The sequence below is a fragment of the Chionomys nivalis genome, chromosome 2 (genome assembly GCF_950005125.1).
Source record: "Chionomys nivalis chromosome 2, mChiNiv1.1, whole genome shotgun sequence".
Taxonomy (NCBI): Eukaryota; Metazoa; Chordata; class Mammalia; order Rodentia; family Cricetidae; genus Chionomys; species Chionomys nivalis.
This window is the reverse complement of record NC_080087.1, coordinates 74,289,210-74,300,003: the sequence shown is the minus strand read 5'-3', so window position 1 is coordinate 74,300,003 and position 10,794 is coordinate 74,289,210. Positions and strand designations below refer to the sequence as shown.

The 10,794-nt window shown below is 50.4% G+C and overlaps 1 protein-coding gene and 1 pseudogene across 1 annotated transcript; both read left to right on the top strand.

Moving 5' to 3' along the window:
* Positions 1-706: 706 nt before the first annotated feature.
* On the top strand, positions 707-1,403 carry LOC130890498 (40S ribosomal protein S5-like; annotated as a pseudogene).
* A 2,867-nt stretch (positions 1,404-4,270) lies between these two features.
* On the top strand, positions 4,271-9,270 carry Selenow (selenoprotein W). The gene is made up of 6 exons (XM_057794423.1): positions 4,271-4,427; positions 6,182-6,206; positions 6,315-6,368; positions 6,559-6,633; positions 6,727-6,825; positions 8,976-9,270. Exons 1-5 carry the CDS (start codon positions 4,384-4,386, stop codon positions 6,808-6,810), a joined length of 282 nt encoding a protein of 93 aa, XP_057650406.1. The 5' UTR covers positions 4,271-4,383; the 3' UTR covers positions 6,811-6,825; positions 8,976-9,270.
* The last annotated feature ends 1,524 nt before the right edge of the window (positions 9,271-10,794 follow it).

The window sequence follows — 10,794 nt, the reverse complement described above, 5'->3', positions numbered from 1 at the left end:
AATATAAATAAATAATATAAAAGAGTGAATGTCTTTAATATGACCTATTATGTGATTTATGTGTGTACTCATTGAGTGTGCATGCATGTGTGTGTATGTCTGTATATGTTTTGTGTACACAGGTCAGAGGTCAATGTCAGGCTCTTTCTCAATTACTCTCCACTGTATTGTTTATTTTGTTTTTTGGTGGTGCTGGGGGGTTGAACCCAGAACCAGTGGCATTCTGGACGAGTGCTCTGCCACTGTGTTACTTCATAAACCTCCCCCAATCTTTTTTTAAGAAAGGGTCTCTCATTGAACCTAAAGTTCTAAATTTGCCTAGGCTGGGTGGCCAGCTAGCTCCAGGCCTCTCCACTTGTCCTCCCTCTGCAGTGCTGAGCTTACAGGTACCACACCAAGCTTAACAGCTTGTGTCAGTCAGCACTGGGGATCGAACTCAGGACCCTCATGCTTAGGCGTAGTAAGCACTTTACCCACTGAGTCAAGAGTCATCTCCCTAGCCCCTATGAGTATGATTCCTCGAGCCTAGGAAGTTATATTGTTCAAAGGATGTAATTTACAACTGACCAAGTCCAAAAATTAAGCAAAAATTTCAAATTAAGTTTAAAAATAAATGAGCCATTTATTTTATTTTAAAGAATTTCCTAGCTTCCTGTCTGCTAGGATGGCGCGTGGCCCACGCCGAGCGACCGAGAAGCCTGGTCTGCGCCCTCAGAATGACTGAGTGGGAGACAGCCACACCTGCCGTGGCAGAGACCCCAGACATCAAGCTCTTCGGGAAATGGAGCACTGATGATGTGCAAACCAACGATATTTCTCTGCAGGATTACATTGCTGTGAAGGAGAAATATGCCAAGTATCTGCCCCACAGTGCTGGATGGTATGCCGCCAAGCGCTTCCGCAAAGCCCAGTGCCCCATTGTGGAGCGCCTTACTAACTCCATGATGATGCACGGCCGCAACAACGGCAAGAAGCTCATCACTGTACAAATTGTGAAGCATGCCTTTGAGATCATCCACCTGCTCACTGGTGAGAACCCTCTGCAGGTCCTGGTGAATGCCATCATCAACAGTGGCCCCCAGGAAGACTCAACATGCATTGGGCGAGCCGGGACAGTGAGGCTATGGATTTGTCGCCACTGCGCAGAGTGAATCAGGCCATCTGGCTGCTGTGCACAGGAGCTCGTGAGGCTGCTTTCCGCAACATCAAGACCATTGCTGAGTGCCTTGCAGTTGAGCTCATCAATGCTGCCAAGGTGGGGTAGGGCACACAGGGTGGGTTGGACATCTGGGCTTCTCCAACTCCTATGCCATCAAGAAGAAGGATGAACTGGAGCGTGTGGCCAAGTCTAACCGCTGATTTCCCAGCTGCTGCCTAATAAACTGTGTGCCCTTTGGGAAAGTTTAAAAAAAAAAAAAAAAAAAATTTCATAGCCAGGCGGTGATGGCGCACAACCTTTACTCTTAACCACTGAGCCATCTCTTTAACTGGTAAATAATTCTCCTATAAGCCAAGCAGCTCCCAAGATGGCCAGTGACCAGCAGAAGGGACACCCGAGGCAAGGGTCAGAGTTTTCCCTCCAGTCCCAGATGTAACCAGCCCCACAGCTGCCTTGATCTCAGATTCTGGCCTCCGGGAGTGAGATGAGGTGAGTCTGCCGTTCAAGCCGCAGGGGAAAAAGGCACTTTTTAAGGGCAAGTAAAGGGGTCTGGCTGCGTTGTACACAACGCAGACTTCTCCAGAAGGAACTGTTTTCCGTCCGTGCTGCAGCTGATTCTTGGAGGAAAAGCAGGAGTCCGGGGGAGAGGGTTAAACCAGTCCGTGCAAAGGTCCTGAGATAGGAATGTGGCTGAGGTCCCTGCTAGAACCTCAGTGGTCCCTCTCACTGGGGCATTGGGAGAAAGGGCCACAGTGACCCTACAGGCCCATGTACCGTGGGATGGTTGTCCCAAGGATGCTGGGAACCATAGGAGAACGTGAGCTATGAAGCATTCCCATTTGACTATGTTCATTGCTCTCCAAGACTGGCTCATTATTCCTTTTCAGAATGAGCACAGGTCGATGCTCTGCAGACAACGAGGACGGGACACTGCACTTAGCCTGCCGTGAAGGCATAAGTCACAAACAATGCCACGCCAGTTTGGAATTATGATTAATAGGGTGGTATTTATTTAAAGGGGAAAAAACTTACAGATAACCCTCCCAGACAACAGCCCTCTGCGCAATCAGGAAGGAGTCTAGTCGCCGGAAGCGGAACAGGAAGTAAGAGAGAGCGAGGAGGGAAGTGGCCGCATTTTTAAAGGGAGAGAGACCACGCCCCAATGGGCTGGTATCTCAGAGGCTATTGGCTGGAGGAGTGGAAGGACCTCCCGCAACACTGCTGGAGTGAACTGTGAGGACAGAGGAAAGCTCCTGGTTATCCTCATTAAGTTCTCCCCAGCACACGTGCCAGATTCCGGCTCTAATTCTCTCCGGGAATCTGAGTGCATCAACACCCCATCCTTTTAGGGAAGTTCAATTTTCTTATGGCTTTGGCCTCTGAATCCCCGGTTGCCAACTCACTCCTGTGAAGTCAAGGGTAAATGAAAAGGTTCAAATTTTATACTTCTGTGGGAGACTCAAAGTCCACCATCTGCATACAGGCTAGGATGCTGATAGGGTACAAACGAGGCCAGGTGGGAAGGATACTGATATTTCCTTTCTTTTTTTTTTTTTTTTTTTGGTTTTGGAGCCTGTCCTGGAACTAGCTCTGTAGACCAGGCTGGTCTCAAACTCACAGAGATCCACCTGCCTCTGCCTCCCAAGTGCTGGGATTAAGTGCGCCACCATCCTGATATTTCCTTATTTGGCCCCTGGTTGACCATTGGTGGGGGTAACCAGTGATATCAGTTACAGACTGTCAGGTAAGGAGCCGAATGTATTCCAGCACTCGGAGACAGAGGCAAGCAGATGCCTGTGATTTCAAGGCTCACCTGGTCTACAGTGTGGGTTCCAGGACAGCCAGAGCTACACAGAGAAACCCTGTTTCAAAAAATAAACCCCTCAAAAACCAAACCAAACCAACCAAACAGACAAAATAAAGAATGTCAGGTGAGATAAACATCTTTCCTGGAGAGCCGTCCTTGGCAAGGGTTGGGTTATGATGGGCGGATGTGCATTCATAGAGTGTGGAGGACAAGAAACTAGACAGCAATACGCAATTTCCACGTGAACAAATATCTCCTGTGAGTGAATCTGCCCAGCTTCCATGAAGAGAAACGGAAGCTCAGGAGTCCTAAAAACCCTTAAATCAGATTGTCCTTTCACTTTATTTTGGAGACAGTCTATGTAGTCCTGTCAGCTCTGGAATTCTTTACGTAGCCCAGGCTGGACACAAACTAAGAGATCTCTCAACACAGGGCTTCTCTGTAGCTTTGGAGCCTGGAACTAGCTCTTGTAGACCAGGCTGGCCTCAAACTCACAGAGATCCGCCTGCCTCTGCCTCCTGAGTGCTGGGATTGAAGGCGTGCGCCACCACCGCCCGGTTCACACCTGGCTTTTTTGTTGTCTCTTTTAGACAACTGCGAATGTAGCCAAGACTAGCAAGGATAACCTTGAACTCATAATTCTTCACTTCAGTCTCCTTCCCAAGTGCTGGAATTACAGGCTTGTGCTACCGCCCGCAGTTTCTGTGGTCCTGGGGATCTACGCCAGGATTTCACACATCCTAGGAAAGAACTCTACCAACTGAGCTACAGCCCAAGCCCCATTCCAGCACTTTCTATGTACCCTTCTGCTGGGAGATGGCGAGAAGGCACAAAATGAGGGACCCACGCTTTTGGGGCAGGTATCCTGGGGTCCGACTGCCAGGCTGTGTTGAGACAGCTAGGCCTGAAGTGGGACTCCCAGCTTCACTTTTTCAGACCTAGGGTCCATCTATCCTGAATCATTCCGGGCTGGGACCCACCTCAATTGCCTGTCCCGGAGAAGGATGGGGAGCATGCGTCGTGCGCCTCAATTTCCCAGCGCAGCACCTCCTAGGAACACTATAACCGAACTTCAGTCTCAGCCAGTTCTCTGCCTCGAGCCACCGCCCTGAGGTCTGAACCATTCTAGCAAGAAGGAGCGACAGTGAGGGCGCACGGTGACTGGTTCTAGAGACACCATCCATGGAGACAACTGTGGGATATCAAGGGAACAAAATGGGCTTCTGGGTGAGGGGTCACATTTGTGGTCACAGCCCTCGCCATGTACCGGAGCCTCGGTCCCCGCTATCCGGATCCCCCCCCCGGCCGCGCACTTGGTTTGCTCCACCTCTCGAGGGAGTAGGGCTGTGCGCACGGCCCCAAACCCAGACCTCGAGGTCCTCGTTGCTCGTGGGTCGGGTCCTCGCGCTGTGCGTGGATGCGATCTGGAGCAATGGCGCTCACCGTTCGAGTTGTGTATTGGTAAGTCTCGTTGACTACAGACACCCATCTCTCAATTCCCTGTTCCCGGTCCTTTGTGCCAGGGACTCCCTTCCCAGCTCCCCATCTTTTGTGCCCTTCCTGCTCCCCAGTCTTTCTACCAGGGATTGTGTACGGTGACTGCACCCCAGACCCCACCATAGGGAGGGACTTCCAAGTGGGTGGGGTGGAAATAACAGAGCCTCGAGCCAGATTCCCCACATCTGACAGCTGGGGCCTCTCACCCTGTGTAAGTGGAAACTGATGCTTGGGTTCTTTTGGTCATCTGACTCAGCGCTGAGGGGAGGGGAAGGGTAGCATCGGGTTTCTCTGGGGAGCTTTGCCTGTCGACAGTCGGTTTCCTTTCCTCCTTTCTGAGCAGCACCGGGTTAGAGAAGGCTGGATGGAGGCTGTTCTGTGGGGTATGGGGAAGACTCGGATACATGGTGTCGCGGTGGGTTGGCATATAAGCGCTGTCGGGAGCTTTGGGAATGCCCTGTATCTGCATTGTAGTGCGAGTTACTGTTGCTCACCCCTCCCAGTGTGTACCTGAAAAAGGACGAATTGAGCCACGGAGGGGTGGTGGTGGTGCACGCCTTCAATCACAGCAGAGGAAGGTGGAACTCTGAGTTCCAAGTCAGCATGCTCCCCTTAGCCAGATCCAGGCAACCAGGGCTACAAAGTGAGACTCTGTCTCCAAAGGAGAAAAAGGGGTCGTGTGGGGTGGATAGTAGGCGTGAGGATGTAGCTCAGTGGTAGAGCATTTGCCTGGAATTCGCCAGGCCCTGGGTTCAGTTCCCATCAATAAAAACAAACAGAATAAAACAACTCTTCCTGGCCTCTGATGAGTGGGTGCTGGTGCTGTTGACCCCACTCCTTTTCTGGCCCTAGTTCCCCTTCTGTAGTGTGAAGGGGGTGATGGTGGCAGTTAACCTGTCAGCAACTATGATTGTGCCCTTACTAGAGGCGGGCACAGAAAGACCCGCCTTTTTTCTTGATTTTTTTTTCTTCTGCAGCTAATACTCAGCCAGCATGCAGTAAGTGATTGATAAGTGCCTGCTGGATTGATTCCCTACCCCTGAAGGCCCTTGAGGGAGGGGCAGCTAGCTCCATTTTACAGAACATGAACCCCAGGCTGGGAATGGGGCAGGGCTAATTCGAGGTCCTACTACCGATGACACTATAACTTGAGTCTGGGTCCCTGGTCCTCTGTGTGGTCCTCTCATCTGCCTTGAGGATCAGTCCCAATTTTCAAGATGTCTTTAAAAGCCGGCTTTGATGCATTGCTCCCATGAGGCCACTGCACCAGATTCCAGGCCCGGATGGTCTGTGGGGGTGGGTTGGAGCTGAGGAGCTTGTGTTTCATATGGGGTGCTGGGGAGAGTTGGGATTCCTGAGTGACAGCCAGGTGGGGGAGTGGGTGGGTGAGATTCTACGGAGGTAGCTTTTGTCCTAATTCACATCCCTGTTTCCTTCCCTCTGTCATCTGGGTGTCCCGCTGCCCCCCCCTCCTCTGGTCTCTCTTGTTTGGTGCTGGCTTTCTGTGTGTCTCTCTGCACTGTTACTCATCTCTTGTATGACATCTATCTTCCCCTCTTGTGGGCCCTTGCCACCTCCCCTGCATCCTCATCTGGATATCTCTCTATCTGTCCCTGCGTCCCTTTGTCTCGCCCGTTGCCCGCCTCACTTGGACACCCGTGCTTTCTTGGATCCATGCTGCCCTGGTGGACTGTGACAACCCTGGATTCACCTACCAGTGGAGCTTGAGGCTACAAGCCCAAGGTGAGTGACGTTTCTCAGGAGTGTCTTGAAGTAGGTCAGGATGGGCATACCAAGGGGAGGATTTCTTGAGCCTGGTTCTGACCTCCACCCCCCATACCCCGTTTTCAGTATCTCCAGCTCAAGGAGAAGCTAGAACATGAGTTCCCCGGATGCCTGGACATTGTGAGTCTTGGAATGGGGATGGAATTACACGGGTCCCTTTTTTGTCACTTGGAACTGGGAGGCAGTGTGGGTGGGTTAGGCGAGTCTTTTGCCTTATCTTTTTGACTTATATTCTTCACTCCCTGGGACTTGGCATGGAGGGTATGCCTAAGATGACATCTCGATCCCATCTAACTCCTCTTTTCCTCAGTGTGGCGAGGGGACTCCCCAGGTCACCGGGTTCTTTGAAGTGACAGTAGCAGGGAAATTGGTTCACTCCAAGAAGGTAAATCCGTCTTGTTGTGGGGCAGGAGGGTCACATGGCTATGGCCTCGATGTGTGAGACCTACCTCTACCCTTTCCTCTATTCTCTCTTCAGAGAGGTGATGGCTACGTGGATACAGAAAGCAAGTTTCGGAAACTGGTAGCCGCCATCAAAGCTGCCCTGGCTCAGTGCCAGTGAGACCTGGAGGCAGGGGTAAGGGGGCTGCTGGGAGATGGGGTACCACCTTGGGGTGTTGTAGCCGCTCCTGTGTATGGACTCTCAGAGTGGAGAGTGAGAATGGCCACATCCCAGAGTCCCCTCTAGCCAGGAAGGATCACACCTAAGGGGTCACAGAGTGGTACTGTGGAGGTGATGAGGGCAAGGGGCTTGCCTTAAGTGGCCTTCTTGATTCTGGAATGGAAGATGCTAAAGGAAGTCAGGTTTGTGGTTGAGGATGTGGTTTAGTTGGTGGAGTGCTTGCCTACCACGCAGGAAGCTCAGGGTTCCATCTCCAGCACTCTAAAACTGGATGAAGTGAGTCACTGCTCGAATCCCAGCACTCAGGAGAGCAGGAATAAGCACCTCCTGAGCCCATGCCTGAATAAATCCAGTGGCGCTGGAGAGATGTTTCCATGGTTAAGAGCACTGGCTGCTCTTGCAGAGGACACGGGTTCAGCCCCCAGTGCTGGTGAGGTGGTTCACAGTTACCTGTAACTGCAGTTCCAAAGAATCTAACATCCTCTTCTGGTCTCTGAGGGCACTGCACACACATTGTGCACAGACATACATGCAGACAAACACTACATACACATAAAACACAAAACAAAATAAAACATAAAACAAAAGAATGGGGCCGGGCGGTGGTGGCGCACGCCTTTAATCCCAGCACTTGGGAGGCAGAAGCACCGGATCTCTGTGAGTTCGAGACCAGCCTGGTCTACAAGAGCTAGTTCCAGGACAGGCTCCAAAACCACAGAGAAACCCTGTCTCGAAAAACAAAACAAAACAACAACAACAAAAAAACAAAAAACAAAACAAAACAAAAGAATGGGCATTGTGGGGCAGCCTGTGATCTGAACATTTTGGAAGTAGGGGCAGAAGGATCAAGAATTCATCCTTAAGATGGATTCTTATTCAGTCTTAAGAATCCTCCTTAGCTACACAGTTAGTGTGTGCAGAGGTGGTTTGGGTTAAGAGCGCTTGTTGCTCTTGCCAACGACCTAGGTTCGATTCCCAGCACCATGCTGTGATTTACAATAATTCCTAACTCCAGTTCCAGGGAATCTAATGTACTCTTCTGACTCCATGGGCGCCAAGCACTCAGGTTCTTACACGCAAACACTGACACACAAAATGAATAAGTATAACAATAACTGCTCAAGATCCCTGGTAGTTTGGCCCTAGATTGCCTTTGTCCCTTTGACAGGAAACAAGTTTTTAATGCATTGATTTTATTTATTTATTTTGGTTTATTGAGACAGTTAATAGCCCTGGCTGCCCTGGGACTTGAATTGTAGATCAGGCTGATCTTGAACTCTCTCTCTGTAGTGTTGAGAATAAAGGTATGAACTACCATTGCATTTTTTTTTTTTTTTTAATTAGGACTTGAACAGTGCTTCATGCATGCTAGGCAAAAGCTCTACCACTGAGCCACACCCCAGCCCCTCACTGAGGGATTCTAGGCAGGGGTTCTACCACTGAGCTACACCCCAGCCCCTCACTGGGGGATTCTAGGGAGGGATTCTAGGCAGGGGTTCTACCAGTAAGTCACACAAAGGGGGTTCTTAGTAGGAGCTCTACCCCTGAGCTACCTTTATGTGAGACAGTTCTGTCTGGTTGGCTGGGCTGGCTTGAAACCACAGCGGAGACTCGACTTTGTTTTCTTGCCAGTTGTTCTGCATGTGCTCTAAACATAGCTCCAACAACCGGGCAGCACTTGCTGGCCCAGTCGGAACTAAGTCCTAGTTTCTCACTCCACAACCCAGAAGATACTTCCTTCCATCCTCTCTGCCCTGGTATTAGTTCCCGTACCTTGGTCTAGAACTGGGTATCACATCCCATACCCGGTGGACTAGATGCCCACTCCCAGCATGCTTTGTACCAGGAATCTAGTTACAGTTTCAGCTCATCCACACCCAGTTTCTCATCTGTAAAAGGAGCACTTGAGAGGCTGAGGCAGGAGGATTGCCACGGCTGCAGGAATGTGCCCCCACACCTGACTTTGCTGGAGAGGCTGAGGCAGGAGGATTGCTGCGGCTGCAGGACTGTGCTCCCACACCTGGCTTTGCTTCCCTCCTATAGTATAGTCTGCTCTCCTCTGCCTCGGAAGCTAACCTCTCTCTCTCTCTCTCTCTCTCCTCCAGTCCTGAGACCTCCTGGCAGCCGCCTTATGACAGGAAAGACTGAAATGTCTCAAAGACCTGTGGTCCTTCCTCGATGCTCCTGCGGCCACCAAGTCAGGCCAGAGATCGCCTCTGTGAGGGGGTGTGCCTCCCCAGAATCCACCTGTGCACACACCCTGCCCTGCCCTTCTGCCCCCTTCCTCATCTCTCCCTGAATTCCTCCCTGTCTTCCACCTACCCTTTTGCCTTGGTTTCCCTACTGCAGCTCAGCTGCCAAATGTTCCCAGTTGAATAAAAGCTGGATGAGGCAACTCAAGGCAGACGCAGTTTATTTTGGTCACAGTTCATCCTGGCAGGGAAGCCAACATAGCAGGAGCTTAAGAGCCTGGCCACATTGATTCTGCTGTTGGGAAGCAGAGATGGGGCTGGGGAATCAGCTCAGCAGGTGAAGGCTCTTCCTGCCAAGACTGATGGCTGAGTTCTTTCCTTGGGACCCACATGGTGGAAGGAGAGAACCAGCTGCAGCTTATCCTCTGACCTCCATTGCCTGCTTTGGCAAATACTCTGGAGAATGCATGCGCACACACACACAGACAGGTAAAAATGTAACAGAGTGACATTCGGGAAGCAGAGGCAGGCGGATCTCTGAGTTCCTGGCCAGCCTGGTCTACAAGAGCAAGTTCCAGGACAGCTATGGCTGTTACAGAGAGAAACCCTGTCTTGGAAAAATAAAAAATAAAAACAAAACAGAGTGACCCTCCTGCTCAGCTCATATAGTCGAAAGTATCGTGTTCAGGAAATGGTTCCACTCATAGTCAGGTGGAGAGCCATCTCTCCCTGGCTTCTCTTTCCAGAGGACCCTGGGTTCAGTTCCCAGCACCCACACTGTGACCCACAACCAGCTGTAATTCCAGTTCTAGAGGATCTGGTTGGCCTCTTCAGGCCAACTTAGTGCATATGCATGCAGACAAAAACATACACACATATCTGTACATACATACATATACACACACATCTATACATACGTACATGCACACATATCTGTGTATATATATATATATATATATATATATATATATATATATAGAGAGAGAGAGAGAGAGAGAGAGAGAGAGTCTTTTTGTTTTTTTTCCAAGACAGGGTTTCTCTGTGTAGCTTTGGAGCCTGTCCTGGAACTAGCTCTGTAGACCAAGCTGGCCTCCAACTCACAGAGATCCGCCTGTCTCTGCCTTCTAAATGCTGGGATTAAAGGTGTGCGCCACCACTGCCCAGCATTTAGAATAGATGGTAATTCCTCCATCTCCCATTTTTCCTTGATTTTTGTCAAGCTTGCAGACAACAGGCTGGCCTTGAACTTTCTACGTTGCAAAGGACCCCTTGAAGTCAAATCCTGCCTCCACCTCCTGGATGCTCAGACTTCACAGGCCACTGTTTCCCCCACCCCCGGTATGTCATTAATGTTGGTAGCTACACGATACCTCATCAGATAGATAACCTGCTGCGTTTTGTCTACCATTCACCTGTTGTGTCTAAACACCCATGCGCAGTTCTTTTGCTGTGGACCAAGGCCTTGAATTGCTGGGTCTAGTCTCATCGTCCCATGGCAAAGGTCACATGAGGACACTTGTATAATTTACTTCCTTCTGAATTGAGGAACTTGGTCCTTCAGTTCAGAAAGGGCAAGGGACTGGAAAAGTTTAATTTTGTGTTCAAATACGATCTCCTTAGTACCCAAGCAAAAAGCTAGTTATGGTGGTGTGGTCCTGTACTTCTAACCCCAGAGCTGAAGAGGTGAAGATCTCTGGGGCCAACAAGTACAGCTGAATCACCCAGTCCACAT